Raw genomic sequence first — 21,316 nt, 5'->3', positions numbered from 1 at the left:
TGTAGATGGATGAGCAAGGTCTGATGTGGAAAAGCGTTTAGCTGCTCTTCTGGTGTTTCTGTACACAAGCGAGGTATTCCTGTACGTCATCTGGAGAACCAAGGATAAGAGGGACTCTCTGGTGAATACTCTCAGGTTTCACATCCAACACCGCCTCAGTCCCTGTAGTCGCCATCCCACCTGCCTGCTCAATGATGAAAGCCATAGGGTTGCATTCATAGAGAAGTCGGAGCTAGAAAGAAAGAGGCAACATGTGATTGCCTTTGGGGGAAATTGCACCAAAGGACTTACCAGAACCTAAGCTTCCTTTTGTGATTTTGGAAAATTTCGTACCAAACAGCAATTGACCTAAGTAGCAATGGCTCTCTATCAGCCCCTCCTTCTTCCCACTCTTCCTCTCACCTCCATTCACACTTTGTGCTTCATGGAAGAGTGTACTGACCCTGCATTCAAGCATCACCACCATCATTTCCAAGCTGATGTACCAGCATCAGCAAAGCTGTATTTTGTCAAAAATGTCAAAAGTCATTGTTGGGCCCACAGACATCAGCAAAACAGTTAAGCCAGCTAAGTTAATAGTACCGGGAAAGAAAAACCAAAATCTCTTTTCATGTATGGGCTTTATGTGTTACCTCAAAGCTTGGGGTAATCGCATTATGTCTGGTCAGGATATTTTGGAGTTTGAAACTTGATGCTCCCAGTTTCAAATGTCAGGATTTGATTGCAGCCTTCAGACACATGAATTAGTGGCCTGAACTCATCCAGATGGTGACTCTGTTTTCAGAAGTAACTGCAGTAATTATTAAAAACAAATTTTCCCTTTTTGGTGTGAAGGCACTTCTGGTTTGCACCCTCTTATCTGTTCACATCTTTAAAAATGTTGCCTCTGGGTTGCCTTGTGTCCTGGTAGAATGCAAACTTATTATTTGGGACATAGCTAAAAGTTTCTGTGTTCAAAAGGCCATAGATGATAGCTGGTTATTTTTTAACAGACGTTATTTCTGCAGGTTTAGTTGAATCTTTGATGGTCTATGAAGTGCTCATGTACAACAATGTTAGTACATATTCTGCTTAAATGGCTTTTCATATATGCAAGAGAGAGAATGTTTTCTGGGGAAAACAAAGCGTGGCAGAATGCAGCCTTATAGAGAGACAAATAAATGGGTTGGACACAGGACTTTACTACCCATCATTCCTTTATCACGCTGTTTGTAATAAAACCATGATATATCACAAACTTTAATAGTGTGTATTACTTTGATTCTTATCTCTAAAGGCCACTGAAGTGCTACTTCTGGTACAAGGACTCCATCTGTCAGGCAACATAGGACCAATAGCCTTTGTCGTTCTCCTTAGTGTATGGCCAACTTTTGGAAGACCATGAGCCAGACAATAGCAGTGGAACCACGTGTTGAGTTTCATGTTGCTTAACTGTGACTACATGGCTTAAGGAAAACAGTTTTCCTTCAGGCAATAGAGGAATTGCACTTTATGGTCTTCAGATGGGATCTGTCTTCAGATAGGTTTAACTTTTTTTCACCTAGTAGAGAACTATAAGCCTTAAGTTCATAAAAATATTATTTAACATATCTGATCTGAGAAGAGGATCTATTTATTGGCTGGTTCGGCACTGCTTATTGAGCATTTCATTCTCATTTTTTAACTTTCAGGAGGAGTTCTATGTGCGAGGACCTTCATGCATGTCATTTACATTTGCTCTGAAGCCTTTGCATCAATTCCAGTGACATATGCTTCCTCTCAGATCTCTATCCAAGAGCATAGACTTTCAGGGGGATGGTCATCACCTGCCACAAAGGCATTATCTCTCCAACAAGAAGAGGTTTATGTGAAAAGAACTGTACACTCTTGCACTCTGAGAGGGAAAGAAGAAAACTTATTTGTAATGATAGTACAGTTTTGCTTCTTTCATTACTCTACTATGGCAGTGCAAGCCCGATCAATCCAACAGTCAGTGTAGACTAACTCGTACAGAAATATTGATTTCTATAAAATTATATGAGTACTTCTTTTGTTCCGTTTCTCATCTTTTCTGTTCAACAATGATTTAACACAGATTTCAAAACAAAAAGTTTAGTTTGAAGAGGCCAGTCAGCAAACCCACTTTTCCCACACACAGCAAATTCCTTTTTCATCTCTTGCTCTGATACACAAACAGATCCACACTGTTTATGCGGGTGGGGTGTTTGGTTTTGTTTTTTTTTTCCTGGGATGCTGTATCAAATATTTAAATCAAATCTGCCTGACAAACATGCAGATACTTCTGTTATGTATTCTGTAGGGAGTTCTTCTCCCGTTCCCCTCATTTCCCAGACCACTTGGACCTGTTGTTATTATCATAAATAAGTACATGCTCACCAGGACGGAACCAATAGTCCTTTGTCCCTAAAGAACTGTAGACATCAGGGTGTTCTGATACTAGGGTGGGAGGTGGGGCAAGTTGTTGTATAAGGGCAAATTCCTGCACATACTAGCCAAGGATACAAAAAAAAATTGAATAGAAGGTTTTAATTATGGTACCGACCAGGAAAGAAGAGGTCTTGGAGTCAGAACATCATGACCAATCTATTATGCATTGAGCCAATCATTTCCTAAGCATGACATGCAGGTTACTGGTGGTCCACAGATCAGCTGTATAACTAGCTCTCTTTTAAAACACGTTTGTTTAAAAGTTTGACAGTGAGGGTATCTGATGCTGCAGGAGAAAAGTTGAAGTTGACTATGGTCCCATGGCCCATCAGATTCAGGGAGTCACTGCATTGCATTGCAAGGCCTTAAGTCATGGTGTGTTTTGTACAGGTGTCCGAGTGGGAAATCATCTTTTCCCAGAATACTGATCTCAGCATGCATGAAACTCACCTTCCACTGACAGAGTCTTTCAGATCAGTTAGTAGAAGCCCGTGTTTGCAGGGCTGCTGATGGTAAGCTCAGTACCCTTTGGAAACAGTTGTCTACCATTGGACAAAAGCCTGCCTGGAGTTCAGCATATCCCACCTGGCCTCTAGTTGCCAGTAGAAAGTGTAGAGGTCTTCCTTAGGCCTGTGTTGCATCTGCCAGCCATGCATAGGTATCTGAATGGGTTCTGTGGTACTGAAATGTTTCTCTTTAGAGAAAAATGAATAAGGCCCTTGGTTGCAGTGAAAACCATTTGACTAGTTTGTAATATAAAAGCACACAGGAAGATTTCTGGCCTAAACTGACAATTGCCTAAATTTCTTGCCTACATCAATTGCTGACTATTGTAGCCATTAATACTTTTCTCCAGGGCTGGAAAATGATTATGTTTATGTATCTAAACTATTCCTTTCCACCTCTGGGAAAACAAGAGGCATGAGGTTGACTAAGTTTACCAGAGAGTAAGTCAAATTATTTACCTTTCCTTTAGGACTCTTCTGATTAGCAGGATACATGAAGATCCCACCATACATCAATGTTCGGTGAACATCAGCTACCATAGAGCCCACGTACCTGGCACCATATGGGGAACTGCCATCCTGAAAAACATAGAGTGAAGCATTATATCTACCAGGCTAGACAGATTGGCATGGCATGTAGCATGGCAAAATGTAATTTTATAAAACAGGAATCAAAGCTGCTTAAATCAGTGGCTGCTTATGGACACTGTATGTGCCTAAGACAGCCTGAAGCCTTTTGAAAGACGTAATGATCATCTATGGGGTTCTAAAATAGGCACTTTAAAGAGCTGCATTTACAGTATGGAAACCAGGGTGCCTGTAATTTGAGTGCACAATTTGGTGTCAACCCCCAGCCTGTGAAAAAGTAAGGGTTGCAAACAGTGAGTGAAAGCTTCTTCACATCATCAGAACAAGATACCCATTTGATTGCTGATCCTCTTCACTGGTTTCTAAGCCATGGCATGAGGAAGGATGTGGCTTTTTACTACATGTCCACATGGCTCCCAGAGGACTCCAGCTTTTTCCTTCTAGCTTGTTTGTCAAATTGTGAAATGGGTCATAGCATTCATTCTGCAGCTTAGTTTGGGAGATAGCAATTTATTCATCGTTGTAGTTTTCCTTGCTCTCAGCTTAGAAATTAATGTTGAAGTAGAGGTCATTCTAGTGAGAGCAATCATATAGTCTCAGGTTTGCTGGTCGTACAAATGGTAAGGTAGGAAATAGAGAAGAGAAGCAAGGTGACTTGCACAAATAGCAGTTATATATACCAAATAAGCTCCACCTGGGAAAAGCAACATGTCACCATATTTTTATGAAGGGGAGATACACAATATAAATGCAAACTGAAGGAAAGCTTTCTGAAAGCTACTACACCAAGAAGTCTGTTGTTCTTTTGATACTTCTCACTCTGTCTTCAATGAAGCAGAGGAGGAATTTTTGCCTCCCCCCAAAATTACTAGAGACTGGGTCTTCATGTATGTTTAATATACATATATATGTGTATATTGCAATGCTAGAAATTTTAAAAGACCTCTGAATGTTTTTTTCTGTCTGAATCAGTTGTCTAACAAAGATCTTAGTGCTTTCTACAAAGCTTGCCTAGATCCAGAGAAATACATAAAGAACTTGTTCAGCATTGCTAGCTCCAAGACCTTCAGACATCACAAGTTAGTCACCCTTCACAGCAAAATCATGAGGTTAGCTGGGAGACAAAAAAAATCAACAAGGGAGAGGAAAAAACACAGACAGAGAAAAACATGATTCTATTTTGATACCACTTTTTCAAAGTGTTCTATGCAGCGTGGAATTTTGATATTTACTCTTTTAAAATGGGAAAATATTCTAATGAAATTACACAATATAATGCAACACAATGCTAGGAAGCCGAGTCCTAAGCCACTAAATATATGACTTGGATATTTGATACAGCTGGTAGTGAAATTGGAACAGATAACTGTTCCAGCCTACATAATAGCCCTTGTTCAACCATACTTGTACTGTTCTCCATGATTCTTTCTTTTTGTACACATTAGGAGAACTATTGAAAATTCAGAGGAAAACAACACAAAGTGTGAAAGACTTGATGGGTAAGACACAGCTCAGAGCGGTTACATTTAGTTTTGTTTAAAACTGACCCTATTACTTCAGGCACAACTAAACAATACTTTTAAGTATTTGATCCTTTATTTTTCATGGCTTAGCCTCAAATAATTACATATTTAGACTTCAAATGACAGTGTCTCCTCCTCACAGCTGCTTGCACTTGTGACTTTGCAACTGTAAAAATCTGAGGTCAGGAAAAAAAAATCAACTTAAGAGGTTTTAAAAAGAGACCAAAGCAAGTCTGCAGTTTAAGAAAAGACAATTTTCAGGGAAAGAAGTGGTTACAACTAAAATTACCTTTAAAAATACAATAAGAGGAACAGCTCTCTTCTATGGTTTCAGAAGGTGATGAAGCAAGTCTCAAGAAAAGTTTGTTAAACATTAAGAAAAGTCATAGTTGATCATAAGCAGGCCCTGAAACAAACTGCTAGGGACTGCTTCTATGACATCATCAAATAAGGAGTCTGCAACCCACATGTATAAAATTTACTGTCCATGAGCTGCACAGCTGAGCTGCCTGTGTGCAAATCATCAGCTATGTTTTGGATGTGCTGGATTTCCTATTCACGTGCAGGTCATTTACACAATTTATGTGAGCTCAGGCAGTGTTATGTGAAGCAGATGAGATGCCACTGACAATTTTAGTTGCTTGTTACCCTGGCAGAAATTCACCTGCTAGAAACACAGCACTGAGGCTGTACTGAGAAAAAATACAGAAGATAAATTCCTCCATTCTGGTATGGTTATCACTTGAACCATAGACTAAAATAAAATTTTCACTTCCCTTAGCAACTGTGGGAGGAATAATAGTCTTTTTAGTTACTAGAAATGTTACTTCTTGTTTCTCCAGTTTGGTCACTCATACATTTTTCTTACAGATGAGAAAGTGAATAGGTGGTGCATGCCTGTTGTCCCAGGCTTTCTTGTCAAACAAAATAACAGAGCATGAACACTAGGGAAATTCATCCCAAGTTCTGAGTAATGCTGAGCTGCGTGTTTGTCCAGTGAGCACTTAGCACTAGTTTGGCTGATGGTAATGAACGAGTTGGAGAACCTCGATGTTCCCTTGGTCAGTGCCCGTGGTGTTCGAGTAAACTTGTGATTGTTCTCAGTTTCACCCATTCCACTGTTTTTTTTTACTTAACCCAGAGAAACAAAAAAATGTCTCATAACAGATCAATCCTATGATTTTTTCCTTTACAATGTGATGGAAGTCACTTTCTCACTTTGTTTACTGATTTCTGATAGCTATATTCCCCTCTAGCAGAACAAGACCACGGTTTTCTTGCATAACTATAATGATTAGGAGAGCAGGGGGCTTTTCTATAGACTACAGCAGCAACACCCTGCATCACTCCTTCCACCTACAGTTATGGTGGCAAAAGCGTAGTGTTTTTATTAGCTTTTGTATGTCACTCAGGCACAGCTGGGCTGGCTGGTAGAAGAATGCTGCATGCTGAAAGGTGCTGTTGATTCTAAGTTTTTGATGTCATTGCTAAGAGACATCCTTAACCAGGGAGACTCCATTGCATTGTTGTCATTCTGTGATGAGACTCAACTTCTCTTGTGGCTGTAGGAAGCAAAGATAAAGAAGGGTGGAATAGCAAAATACAACATGCCCACAGCATGTTTCTGAGTTCTACCATGAGTGAACCAGTGCCCACTAGAGGCTAGGGCCCTACAAACATTACCGGAGAAAGAACCCACTTTGGGAAATCTGTGCAGAAACAGTTCCTGTCCCAGCAGTGCCCATTATACCATGCAGACTGCAGTAAATGTGTTGCGTTACAGACAGCCTTGCAAAAGGCAGCTTGATCTTCAGGCTGATTAAGCAGCAGGAGATTTTGTGATGCTTAACAAAAAATTAGCATTACTCTCATTCCAGAAGAGATCTGTCTAGACAAATATTTCCCACTAAGAACCACATGAAAATTGTAGGTCTACAGCTGACCTGCAGAACAGCAGCACTTTTCCAGTGCTTTTAATTCAGAACTGTTGCCTTTGGTGAATGGTGGTCCACAAGAAACTTTGATGGTCAACATGACTTTGTAGTCCAAACTGTCTGATGTGCGATGCCGTTGTTAGATGGTAAGGGAAAATGTCTCCTCTCCACATAAACAGTTGATTTGTAATGTTTGGTTGCCAGTCACTGTGATACAGAACACGGGACATGTTGTTCACAACATCCTACTTTGTTTGCCTGTTTTATCTTTGACTTTTCAGTTTTCTGTGGCTATGTTAGGCAGTCATCTGAACAGCATGTTGACCAAGAACCACAGGAAGGAGGAAATAGAGAAAGGTTCAAAAGGGAAAAAGGGGCTAAGAAAGTGACAAGTAGGTGAAATTAATGCCTAGTCCTTTGGCTTCTAGTGGCCAGGCCACAGGGTGAGATGGGTAAGAAGGAGGAATGTCAATTCCCCCTCAAGTCACAGGCAGGGAGTATCCAGCAGATACCCCCCCACTGCCCTTCTGCCTGCTGAAGAAAGGAAGACAAAGACCAAAGCTATGCAATGCTCTGCCTGGGCACTGCAGGGAAGGTAGAAGCATCACCAGTGTAGCTGTAGCTGGTAAGGTGATGTTAGGAAGCAGATTTCATGCTGTGGAAGGGTGGCAACACCTTCCCTCTCTTGCCTTCCCACAATGCAAATTTAACATCCTTTTTAAACCAAGGAACTGGCACTCCTGTGCTGCTTGCTTTAAAGTAACAAAAATACCTTCAGCCAGCTTCTGTTGCATTAGTGCAACAGCACTTTCAACAGGTTTTCCTCAAATGAAGAACAGATTTGAGATAAAAGAGTGTTTGCAAATGAGGTTTTTCCTGTATGTCCTAACCTAAGGATTTAGTGAATCGCATGACAGAGCTGTCCTCACTGAGCCTGTGGTGAAATATGTCTGTCTGGTCTTTCCACTGAGTTTGAAATCTCTTCAGTCTTTTTAGAGTTGCCTGGCATCGATTATTTGTTTAAGAGTTTTACTTTAAATAACACTTGGGTAGTTTGCAAAAACACAAATTCATAAATCCAGTGTTAGTGCATTATACTGAATACAAAGCTCAGCATAACATGAGCAGAATGAGAAGCACAGATCTCCTTCTCTTTCCCAGCTGGATAAGTTTTCAGGAAGTATGAAAGTTGTGTTGTGGGCTTCTGCTTCTCTCACAGCTGGGCTGAAAGTAGACTTTGAAGTTTCAAAATAACCTCAAATATTCAAAATGAATGTATTTAAAATGCTGTGATGTGACACCCTCTGTAGCCACAATCTGGGTAGTACAGAAAAGAGGTTTTGATAAGAGGTCAGCGTTGTAGCTATATCCAATGTAGCAAATTCAGATTTTCAGCTCAGAAGGAGCTTCTCACAGAACTATGGTTTAAACTCTTACTTGATACATTGATCTTTACATGAGCCCTGTATAAGTATTCTCAGCAACTAATAGCTTATAAAATAATCCTATGGCTTTTTTTTTTTTTTTTTTTTTTTTTTTTTTATCAAGAAGAGCATCAAAACCAGTTCCCTGGCCAAATTCAGTCCTGAGCTGTTATACGTCAATGTATTTCATTATGACTTACTGGTCACATAGCTACACTTCCTAGAGAGCTTCCAGCTTTCCATTTTGAGAGGTTGTGTTGCATCCTCCTACAGAGCCATACAGAGCTGTATGTCCCCATGAGGAAGTTCATGAGGCAGGGGATGTTCTCAGCTTTATCTCTCTGAGGGAGACAGTATAATCCTCTTAATGACAGAATGTAGTGAAATTGTACTTCACACCCTTTTTTTTTCAACCTGTGGGTTGGTTTGTGCTCCGTATGATGCAAGGAGACAGTGCAAGTGTCATACTGCATTCTCAGATGCAAGCATGTACAGGAAGGAGAAGGTTATGGCGCCCAGATCCCTGGGCAGTATGTGGAATCTAGCCCCAAATGCCCAGCTGCCCATATGACTGAGCTGCATATTCAGATAAGCTAGAAAACAAGGGCACCCCCGCATTTTGCTGGCACAGTTTCAGAATTTTGTCAAATAACCTGGTTCTTAAAGTACAGAACATTTTCCTCCACACACTGATGAACAAGCTATGGATTTACTTACTGAAGTCTAAGTTATAAAAGATGTCAGGGCACCAGAAACCGACACAGTCAGATAGATACCCAAAATAGACCTGCTGGCACGAAAGGGTTACATGGGGCTGAACCCAGTGAGGCCTTCAAATCCTTTCCCATTGGCCCAGACTTCGTGGAAGGCAATGCATGCCAGGACACAGTACACTGGGGACAGTGCTAATATTTTCTTACCTGAGGGAATTTTTTCCTTTGTAAATATTCTGTCATTGCAGGATCAAAATACTTCGCATAACCTTCATTGAGACTGTACACCTTCCCTTTCTTCTTGATTTTAACGTCTCTGTCCACCAAAATAAATTCACCAAGTCCCTGCAGATGAACAGTATAGATCAGCTATTAGCAAGCAGCAGCACATTTTGTTGACTTTCTGTAATGGTTGTCATGCTAGAGACTGCAGACACACTAGCACAGCTTGGTCCTTTCAGCGCCAGTCTTGTGTAAAACTTCACAGTATTTCAAACAGAGCAGAAAGCACAGAATCTGTGTTAAGTTCATGAAAACTTGTCACATTGGTAGTATAAACAAAAAGCAATTTGACTGTAATAGCATATCAAATGAACACCAGTCAGTCCTGAAAGCAGATGGATCATGGATCTCTGTCCACAAATCATGAAGTTACAAGTTAAGAAATTACACTGATTTTTGAACTCTTCTTGCCTGCCTTGTCTAAATAGCTTAAAGTTAATGTGGTCAGCTACCCCCAGGTGTTGCTGTCTGCAGTTTGAGTGCGACTTACACCTCCTCTTCCTCTGTCTCTAACCAGAGCAGTTAAGCTCCCAGTTCTTCCCCCTTGGAGTGAGCCTATTTATAAAAGTTAAAAGGAGTTTTGATAATAATGCATCCTTTTCTGAAAAGTAATTCCTATGTTATTGCCCACATATAATGCTGGCTTCTCAAGTGAGCAAAATCCTTCCTGCATTCCTCCAGAAACACTCGTTGGGTTCCTGGGCTGGGCACAAGAGGCGGCACATGTCTGATTGTATGGGCATGGTTGTGCTTTTGTAAGTTGTCAAGTATGCAGCTTGGAGGACTTAGCCACAGACCTAAATTGCACTCAGGAAATCAGACATCATTCTGCAAGAACTGCATCAACAAATGGTCCTTGCCCCAGGCTAAGCACTGATTGTGCTGAGGTTCTTCTACAGGCAGAAAAAGCAAGAACACAAAAAAAGCAGGAGACCCTTAGGTGAAGGCAAAGACACTGGTCAGAGTAAATTTTCTTAAGTGTTTGTGCTAACCAGCAGCCTGGTTTGAATGAGCAGGGTTTCAAATGCTATTTAACTTAATCTCTCTTCCACCAAGTACAAAAAACAAACAGAGATATTGCAACCAATATATTCATGTATTATTAAATACTTGTAAGGTAGAGGTGGGATGCTCCAGGATGCAGGTGAAAAAAAGAATTGCATAGATTGCCTAGATTACGGCGACAAGGAGTAGCAAAAATGAGTAAGCCCAAGCGCAGAAAGCCTTAAAAGGTAGTGACAATGTGATTAAGACCATGACTGTACCGGGTCGAGCATGAAGCAGTCCACTCCTTGCCCTGTGGAGAGGGCAACCAGTGTAGCGCTGCCGTACAAGGCGTAGCCTGCAGCAACAATATTGCGTCCAGGCTGCAAAGCATCTTTTTCAGAGGGCTCATCATCTGTTTCCTGAGGAAAAATTACCATTGAACTGAAGGTTAAATTCTTACAAGAAACAATAAAAACAACTCTTCAATAATAATGTGGGGCAGATTTCCTTTCTGTGTCTATGCAGGCCTTTGAAACAACCAAAACAGAGGTTGTTCCCACTAGTTCAGGGCAAATTTGGTAGCAGTAGATGTGCATGCTGGGACAGGACTTTGAGAGTTTGTTATTTTATACGTGTCATGCAATCAATACGATACCTGCAACAAAGCTGATACCTTAGCATTACAGCCTAGTCTATTAATTCAAGATCATCAGAAATGTGAGACAGAACATAGGTACTAATTTTCTGTAAATGTAAGCTATCATACTGATACCCTTCAGAGGGAATAACTGTGAGATGAATGGAGTAATTAAAATTACAGACAAATTGTTTCCAGTAATGCAGAATTAAAGGGTAGATGGTGCAACATGATGGAACCAAGACTGTGCATTGGTCCCTGCTGGTGAAGAGATGGGTAACTGAAGTGATGTAAAAGCTCATATTGTATATAAAATAACAAATGCATTTGCGTATGTAACGTGTGTGTGTGTGCAGGTATGTGCATATAACTCTGCATAGAACATTAATGTGGCATTTTACTTCAGGCTTTTAATCAATTTCCGATATTTGTATTTTGATTTGGCACATTGGTTATCACTGAACAGCAATAGCCCAAGCAGACCTGGTGGTGTGCTTCAGCCCTGGCTGACAAGAATTTGGCTGGCAGGGTAAGAAAGGAGAACAGCCAAGAGTACTTGGTAAGACTGGCTCCAGCTTTCACCTCCTGGGACTACAAAATGGGTAGGGAATGCTTGATATTAATGTTTCTTTAAAAGCTTGTTGGTTGTGGTGGGTCTTCTGTGTATGTTTTGATGGTGGTTCACGATGAATTAAAATGAGAACCGCCTTAGACCCTTTCTTCAGGCCTTGGTTTAGCATTTTGTTGTTCCAAACACAGGCAATTTCTCAGATTGCATGGGCTTAATTAGGTCGAGTAGCAGCTAAATAGAAATAGCAGGTGTAGCCCAAAAAATCTGATTAAAAAAATAAAAATCAATGGAGACTGTCTTGTGTAGGAAATAAAATATCTGATGAATATTGAGTAAATTCTTTAAAAGATCAAAAATGCCTTCCAATATTTTCCAACGGAAAATGCCACTCCTCCAGTAGACAGAGAAATTTGGCTGTTCCCCATGGCATGGAGCTCTCAGGGTGCCCCTCAGGGTCCTGGCAAGGTGGAAGGCTAAGGGTAACATGGGGATCCTGACCATCATTGTATGCCCACATCTAGAGGAAAACTGAGATGTGGGACACCAAATGTACATCTTTCATGGCATATGAGGTCAGTAGTTCCACATCAATATGTTTTCATTTTCATCTGAAGATTTTGTTACTTTCACTTACAGTTCTTAGCTGCATTTTGCTCAAAACTACTTATTAGTTTGCCATTTTTTTCTGTGGAAAAAACCCCAGTTGCCAACCAGCTCCTCATTGGAGCTGAAATATAGCATGTACAAATACATCTGGTATGCAGCCCCTTGGAATTACTCTATGTCAGGGTGTTTATTCAGAGAGGCTGTAATGCATGTAATGAAGGAAGACTAATTAAACCCTATCTTTCTATGTTCCAGAGCTTTGAATACTGACTATTAGTGGCTAATCCTTTGCTAAACGATCTTTTACAGAACCAACTATTATACTGTACATAGCATCTTCTCTTTCTAAAATATATCTCCATGGTGCATACTTCTCAACATCAAAAGCAATGGTTGTCTGTAGTAGACTAATTATTTGCAACAATAAATGCAGAATTAAACATACATTTACCTCACTAGTTGCAAACGTATTATGATTCTCCTAGGTTTTTGTGTGCTTTACTCATTAAATAAAAATTAATTTTGTATAAATACAGTAAAGAAATCTGTTTTATAGAACATGCTGTATATACAGTATATGTATCTGTTGTCTTACATATGTTATTGATTTAAAATATATTTTTCTGAAATGAGCTTTTCAGTCCTATGTCTTAAATGCATTTTCTATGTTTGAATGGCTGAGAAACCACATATTTGTTGACTATTCTGAAAAACCAGAGGAACTCCTCCCCCGGGAGATGGACAGTTGGCCACAAATCACTTGTTTTCCCATCCTTATTCACAACTCTGTTTCCAGGAGCCAGCTTCCAAAAGGAAGGAAAAAAGCTCGGTCTCAAACAAGCATTTTGCAGAGCTTGTCAGAATGCAAAAAAGCTAGAGATCAGCTGATATTTCGTTGTTAGGACTGCAAGAGTTTGCCCTGCCAAATACCATGTGCTGTGAAACAAACCAGGGAATTAAGCTGGCTGGTGGACTCTGATAGCTGCTGAATGTTCTCCCTTCTCTCTTGTGCACAGATGGATTTCCTTTCTATTATATTTTCCCTATGAGATGGCAGTAGTGAAATCTCTTTAGAAGTCTTTATGCAAAGCACTGGAGTAGGCAGGGGGACTGAAGAGAAGCTCTGGCAAGCACTGACAGAGTCACTTTGGCTCCTTGTTGGTGTGAAACAGCTGAAATAAGGTCCGTAGGGTCTGGCTATAGGGGCACCCTCAGGTGATATCCAAGTTTGAAAATTTTTGCATGTATGGTTTGCCCACATCATGTGAGGGAGTTCTTACCAGCACTGGGAGCAGCTCTGGAAGGACTCAGTTTCCAGGTCTCAGTTTGTATCATGTGTTTCATGAGTACCCTTTGTGTTTGGCCCTGAATTCTTACACCTTCCCCCTGAGTGACCACATGGAGGGGAGGATGTTTTCCTCGTGACAGTGAAGTAGTGGTGGTGGTGGTGGTAAATAAAATACATCTGAGGCACTGGGCAATGTTACAAATTAAAACCAGAATGAAACAAAGCAGCAGAGTTTCATAGCATATATGTGGAGTATGAATTGAGAGTTGTAGATTCAGCTCAGTGGCATGAAGAATTGGGAAGACTCTAACCAAAAAATACTTATTGTCATTGCATCTTGGCACTCTAGCAGATGAGGGCCCTTCAGCAGCAGTGACTGTCAAGGTCCTATCCCTTAGAATCATAGTATCATAGTAAAGGTTTAGTATCAAACCTTTAAGATCATCAAGTCCAACCGTTAACCTAACCCTGCCATCCCACCACTAAACCATGTCCCTAAGCACCTCACCTATCCTTCTTTTAAATACCTCCAGGGATGGGGACTCAACCACCTCCCTGGGCAGCCCATTCCAGAGCCTGACAACCCTTTCAGGGAAGAAATTTTTCCTAATGTCTAGCCTAAACCTGCCCTGATGCAACTTCAGACCATTGCCCCTCATCCTATCACCCATTAACAGGGAGAAGAGACTGACCCCCACCTCACTACACCCCACTTTCAGGCAGTTGTAGAAGGCGATAAGGTCTCCCCTCAGCCTCTTCTTCTCCAGGCTAAACAACCCCAGTTCCCTCAGCTGCTCCTCGTAAGACTTGTGCTCCAGACCCCTCACCAATTTTGTGGCTCTCCTCTGGCCATGCTCCAGCAATGCAACATCTTTCTTGTAGTGAGGGGCCCACTGGCTTCTGCTGATTCAGCAAGGCTCCTCCCTTAGGCCCACTTTTCTGGTGTTTCTGGTCTTTTTAACAATAACACCCATGCTTCAGAAAGTAAAAGCCAGGTAAAAATTAAATAAACCTAAGATGGCATTTATTTCCTGATGGTTTTCTCTAAGAAACCGATGCAGTGCTTTTCTGGTAGGAGGCAATGGTACCTGCTGCCATGGTGGTGGCTATGGACTGAGAGCAGCCAGAGAACCATTTTCAGGTTTAAAGTGTATTGGCCAAGTCGGCCTTTGTAGAGAAGTGCTGATTATCTTTTTTTTTTGCCAAATTAGGTAAAACTTCAGTTCTGGAGGGTGTGCCTTTGGAAATGAAGTTAAGGTGCTGACATGGTGAGAAAATCAGTCATGCAATCATCTGAGAATTGGAAGGTACCAAATATCAGACAGGTGCTAAGGAACATCCCTTGGAATTACAACTGTTCTAGGTTTTCAAAAATTATTTAATGAACCTTAAATGGCTTGAAATTGTATTATCTTTCTTAAGCGATTCTCATCCACTGGGATAAACAACTCACTTTAATTCCTTTCACACTACCGTTCAGAAACAATCAGTAAAACACTTAAAATTATTCCATGTTTTCAAAGGGTTTGAAGTTAATAATGTTGAAGTTAATAGTGTTGCTGTGAAATTTTCTTGTCTGAGAGGAAGGTGTATTAATTAACATGTCCTTTGGAAGTAGCATTTTAATGGAAATAATTATGGAAGTGAAAGTCTGTAAATTCAACATTGTTTCTAACTTTCTGGGGAAAATTTATTAGCTGTTCTTGTAATTGACAACCTGTGCTTCACCCTAGCAGCAGGGTTTTCATTTGGATATGAAGCATCTGTACAAAGCAATGTAATTTTCTTTTTATGAAGCACTGAAGGGTATCCACCCACATGAAAACCAGTAACATAGAAACAGCATTTGCTACAAATATGTTAATATATATTAGAACAACACCAACTATGGAAGGATCAGAATAGGAATTGAAAATGAGCATTTGAGAACAACATGAATTCTTTGGAAAGTGTTTCTATTCTGAAGCAGAATCCTAGGGAAGACTGAGCAGTCTGTAGTCTTTACACACATTAACAGGTAGGTTAAAGATGGTAGAGAAATCTAATCTATGTTTCAACCTGTTAAGCTTTATTAATGACACTGAGCACTTGCCTTTATAGTTGCGCAGAGTAACCTAAGACAATACGTCTGAACAGAAAGCTAATATTTAGTATTCGTAAGATGGTGCTTACCACCTTTAAGAATAGTGGACAATGCAGCTATTGCCTACCGTACATGTTGGGAGGTACTGCAGTCTTTTAGGCTATCTTTAGAGAAATAGATGAAAAGGGTGGTGGCCCCTTTGCTTACCACAAGGGCATGTGACATGGATTGCATCCATACAGCTAAGCTGTCTTCCCAGCAAAAAGCAAGGTGGTAGATGGTACTGGAGGTAGTCCCTGGGCTGCTCTTTCCACAAGCCATAGCCAGGCATCATCTCAGTGTTGTTTGGCTTAGGCTGCATCTGTGGTGGGGGTTTGCACTAACCATTAGCAGTGTGGACAGCCATATGCCAGCACTTGGCTTGTGCAATGATCCTGATGAGATTGTGCCATAACTATTTGGTTTATTAGTAGATGCATATTCTCAGCAGTGATGATTAGTGTATTGCCTAAATGTAAAAACTGAGGAATAGCCAGTTGAAAATTATGAGTTAAAAGATGAGAGTGGACTTTAAAGATGTATCTCTGCATGTTTGAAGTGTAGCATCTGAATCTGCAGTCTTCTTTGTAGTCACAAGTCCTGCAAATGTTACTTCACAACAGTGATGGCTGAGGGTCTCCCAAAGTCATATGACTGTGAGCTCAGGCTTTGGGAAAAACACCAACTGCTGGGAGATTAGCAATCAAATCACAAGACCTGGCATGACTCTAACTATTAACATTTGTTAGTTGGCTGTGCCACTGCTGTGCTGTGCAGCCCTATGGGAGGAGGCGTGCTAGCAGAGCCCCGGTGGCTGCAGGTGGTGGCTTCCTTCCGCCTCAGGTGGCCTTCATCATTAGCATGCTTATAAACCTCCACCCTTAACAGGAATAGCAACTCGCACCAGGGGATACCATGCTGCTAACCGTGATACAGCCCAGACAGTGTCTGTCAGGCCTCCCCAGTCAGTACCTGGAGAGACAAATACTGTGGTTTGTAGGCATCGCCAACAGCCCTCAGCTCTGAAGGAGCTAACCAGATGCGTGATGGTCAGAGGGTTTTATTTAATTGCCTGTGTGTCTGGAGGAGGGAAGACCTGCCACCTAACAAGGGGCTGAGTGTCCCCTTCCTGGGAATTCAGGCCACATTTTAGCATAAGAGAATCTCAAGTGTTACCTCTTCTACACTTCTAAGGCTCTGATCCCAAAGATACCTAAAGGACCTAGGAAAGAAACTAAGCAAGGTGATACGCCCAAGACATTTTGCTTTCACCGCGTGCATCATGCCATGTGTGCTTTGTTCATCCTCTTACCTTTTTGTAGATAGCAAATATTGTTCCTATGGGTGCCAAGCAGTCTATGTTGGATGAGCCATCAAGGGGGTCAAAGCATACCACATATTTACCCTAAAACAGAAGTGGCAAGGGAAGCATTAAATAATATGTAGTCTTGCAGTATTATTTCCTTTTATTTGACAAAACTCCTGTTTTTATGACTGCGTTTAGCCCTCCAAGCATGCCTGACATGGCTTTTTGGAGAAGGCTGCGCTGCTGACCCAGCCAGCCCTGCAGCACAACACCCACTCCCTGTAGGGCCTGCCAGAGAAATAGGAGAGGACATGTTTTTGCTCAGACAGCACAAAATCTCATGATAGAAAGGAGCAGTCCTCTGCTGCCAACCAATGCAAGAAATCACCTGAAAGCAAAAGGAGTGACTCATTCTGGAAGCGAGCATCTTCCTCAAGTAAATAAATTTTGTTTTGTTCCAAATGAAAGGATTTGCCTGCAGTGTGAGGTTTGAGGGTGAGAAGGCAGAAAGAAAACATCCTGGGGAAAGGGTAAGTTACGTTAGCATGAGCAGTATCCCACTGCAACAGGATCCCCTCCTGGGGGAAGCCTGATGAAGCAGTCAGGTGTTTCCTCCAGACACATAAGGTAAAATCCAGTTCTTCCAGCTTCTCATCTCATTTTATCTTGTCTAAATATTCACATAATCCAAACCCATTACACTGGCGGTCAGGGAATGTAATATTCACTTACACCTGGGATCTGGGGTGTGTCAACAAACTCCAAAATAATTATTCTCCCCCTTTCACACAACTTTAATAATAATTTTACCCTCCACAGCTACTTTAGCTGTTGAAACCATGCCATCCACCACAGTTATTAATCAAAACAATGCAGTAATGGTGCAAATTTTCTGAATTCTCCCGGGAAGGGTTGGGTTTTTTGGGGCCAGGCCCAGTTTTCATACTTGAAACACGAGTGCCACCTGCTGCTGCCTGAGCTTAAAACCCCATGAAGGCAGGAGTGACACAGACCCGCTTGTCTTTCGGGGTGAGGATGGCCTCCTTGTTCTCCTCGGTGACCAGGACACAGGTGCTGTAGGAGGACTGGAGCATATTAATCACCAGGGAGTTGGATAACACGTCCAGCTTCTTCACTTCATCACCGGTCACATTCACAGTACCAGCGATACCAAACCTACAGAAAAGTAAAAATAATCAAGAGACTTGAGGGAGCCAACGTTACAGGTTTTTAGGAAAAAAAGAAGTCTGGGTGACTCCTTCCTCTCATCTTCCCACACCTCTAACATTTGGGTTAAACCACTGAGGTGCATTAGGAGATGGTTGCTGCTGCTAGAAAATAAAAGTGTGCATGAGCAAGAGAAACGGTGATGGTATCATTTTTGGGCTTTACTTGGGTCCTTTTGCTTCTGCATGGATGTTCTCCAGACCAGGAGCAGGCCAGTGTGTGTCAGGCTTCCCCAGGCTTCCTCTGAGGAAGGAGAAGGGCCAGTTAGCATCTGCATTATTTTCTGCCGCTGACTGTTCAGAACTCCATGATGGTCCTTTAACCCACGTCCACTCAGTCCCCAGCCACTCCAAAACCAGAAGCTTTAAAGACATCCCCAGGTAATTCCCCAGGCTGAACTGTATCTCAGGATCAAGGTCTGCTTTATTTGGTGATCCTTGGATGAGTTAGGATGATGCTTCCATTCCCTATCCTGATTTTAGCAATATACTAATGATGTAGTATATAGGAATATGCATATTTCTGAGATTTCCAGTTGAGGAAGAGATGATTAGACCTAATGTGCATGCTCTGGGCATCTTAGAAGTATAAGGAAACATACAGGTAATAGATGTAGCGGTTTTATACATTATGGGAAAAAAAAAATAGAAGGGGAAAAGGGAAACTAATTAGTCCCTGGGATGCCAATCAGCAGCAGGCCTTAGTTGGGAGCAGGGTAGGTCTTTTGTTTTACTCAAAGCTCAAAGCTGCCTGAGCTTTTCAGAAGTATTGAGAATTTTGGGTGCTCTATTTTGGAGTGCCAAGTCTGAGGTACTGGAAAGGACTGTGATTTTCAGGGAGTGCTAAGCACCTATTCACCGGCTACTGTGTTTTCAGGCACATTCCCAGCTCAAGTCTATGGCTTGGAAGAAGTCCTCCTTTACTTTTGAATGGCAAATTTATTAAAAATTCATGCTGAGCTTTTTAACATTAAAGAAGTAATTTCACGGTCTCTTGCTTGGAGGCACTAGAAAAATCAGAGCTCTCTAACTTCACAAATGCAGATGGGTGCAAGCCTGTCACTGTGGTTGAAAGTTTGCCACAGGAATTCGTGAAATTGCATTGTTAGTTGCAGTAATTTGAATGGTGCAAGTTACTCATATATGTGTTTGGATGCTTTAGATATTTCTGGTTCATCACCAGAAAGAGGCATTTGCTCCTTAACATAATGGATGTTTTCCTTCTGAAGGGAAGATTCATTAACCACAGTAGCCACATGTCCTGTAGGCTAGGTGGCTATTCCACCTTTAGTCTATCAAATAGAGGTCCTCTCCACTTACTAAATACTTCAGATGTTGCATATTGAGAGATAAAAATGAGATAAAAGCAACTGTTCCTTCACCTAGTAAGTACAGAGACAAAGTATGGTGTAACAGTTAGGGCATAGGAGCCTGACGCCGCTGTTAGCTCTGAGGATGTCTCACATCCTCTCTACATACTATGGTCCATGCCTGTAAAGTGAGTGTGACAGTACATTGAATTCATGATTTGCAAAGATCATTGAGGACTTTTACCAAATAGTCAACAGAAGCACAAAAAAACCCCAGTGTGTGATACATTTTGCTGTTTCCACAGAAAAAAAATAATGTTGTCTTTCTCATACAAATATATTCCCTGTCTTTTTGATGCATGTGTGCATAAGTACATACACAGGCATGTACAGAAACATATATTTCAATACATAACAAAACCTGTATATTTTAAATGCATAATTTTGTTAGGACGCTCCAGCTCCCTGAACTGCTTCAGATAGATCACCACTGAAAGAATGACATGGGTGTCTATTTCACCTGGCTGTGTGAGGAACAGCTTCCTTCATTCCGGGCTTTGCTAAGGCAATACTTCATGCCATTTGCTAAACCACCAGATGACAAATCATTATATTTGTTTTTCATGTAGGGCCTTTTAAGACTGCCCACCTGTAACCCTGATACTACTTGAGGAAGGAAGGGGAAATGCACTCATGCATGGCAATGGATGGTGTTTCTCGAAGGGCTGTTGCTTTAGACTGTTGCTTACACTGCAGTCAGGCAGAACAACAGCTTCCCAAAATAAGCCAAGCCCTGATTTGCACAGCTCAGCACTGGGCTTAGATGTTAGCAGAAAATATCACAATGTAATATTCTGCATTAAAAATATCATGGTGCGATATTCTGCAAACTCACAGTGGATTAAAAAAAGATCAATATCAGCATTTACAAGGGATATTGAGGTGAGCAGTCATTGAAGTTCTGACTTACATTTTTAGAGTAAAACATTACAGAACAGCAGTTAGTCTAAACATCTATCTTGCGCCTAGTACTAAAATGCTCCAGAAAGGGAGATCTCCCACTTCCCACTCTTGATAATCCAGGCTCCGACCTCATGCTCTGCTAAACTGCTCAGCTTAAAAAAGTTGCTTCCACCAAATTTATGAATCCCTGCTCTCTCCCCAGCCTTGCTGTGCAAGCTGCTTTCTCCCTACCTTCTCCTCCTCCTCCTCCTCCTCCTCCTTCTCCTCCTCCTCCCCGTATTGCTAGGTAGGACTCACATGTGGGCAAGGCCTGCCTTCCTGACTGCAGAGGAAATGGCCTTTATGGCAGTCAGCATGGAGTTGAGCAGCTGTGTCAGCTCCCCTGTCGCTCCTTTAACGCGGCGTCCCTTCTCCATAACGAATCGTGTGAGCGTCAGCATATCTGTTTCGAAGGGAGTTTTGTCAGACATTTTTGCTGGGTATCGGAGCTGCTCTCTTCGCGGCTGGACAAGACACTTTCCTGCTGTGTGGAGATCCTGGGTAGCTGCTTTATTTTGAGGGAAAGCTGTTGGCTGCGTTGCTGGTCAGAGTTCATTAAGATGTTTCTGGGACCATGTGATTGAGTGCTCAGAATAACTGCATCCCAGGCAGGCTCCACGGCTCCTCTGGGGTGCAGGAAAGGACCCGGAGATGAGACTACAGCTGAGTGACCGCTGCTCGGCTGCCTGCCTCACACACTGGAATTAGTGATGTGCAGATCTAGTAACATATTGCCACTGTGTGCTAGGCTGTTTGTAATGCAAAACTCTCCCTGGCTGCTTAGCTGGAAACTGCTTTCCTATAGCTGCTGCTCAGCAAGGAGCTCAGCTTAGATAAGGGAAAGCACACAGTTTGCAAGGTATG

The 21,316-nt window shown here is 41.7% G+C and overlaps 1 protein-coding gene across 1 annotated transcript; it reads right to left on the bottom strand.

Annotated features, from left to right (window-relative positions):
* Positions 1-37: 37 nt before the first annotated feature.
* Positions 38-20,883, bottom strand: LOC104125929 (fructose-1,6-bisphosphatase isozyme 2). Its single transcript, XM_035893920.1, has 7 exons — positions 20,711-20,883; positions 17,928-18,090; positions 16,921-17,013; positions 10,663-10,803; positions 9,323-9,460; positions 3,393-3,512; positions 38-232 (listed from the first exon to the last, which is right to left on the bottom strand). The coding sequence occupies exons 1-7, from the start codon at positions 20,881-20,883 to the stop codon at positions 38-40; spliced, it is 1,023 nt and encodes a 340-aa protein (XP_035749813.1).
* Between the last annotated feature and the right edge of the window lie 433 nt (positions 20,884-21,316).

This window comes from Egretta garzetta, unplaced genomic scaffold (genome assembly GCF_000687185.1).
Source record: "Egretta garzetta isolate BGI_Z169 unplaced genomic scaffold, ASM68718v1 scaffold310, whole genome shotgun sequence".
NCBI lineage: Eukaryota > Metazoa > Chordata > Aves > Pelecaniformes > Ardeidae > Egretta > Egretta garzetta.
The sequence above is the reverse complement of the archived record's forward strand: the minus strand, read 5'-3'. Positions and strand labels throughout refer to the sequence as shown.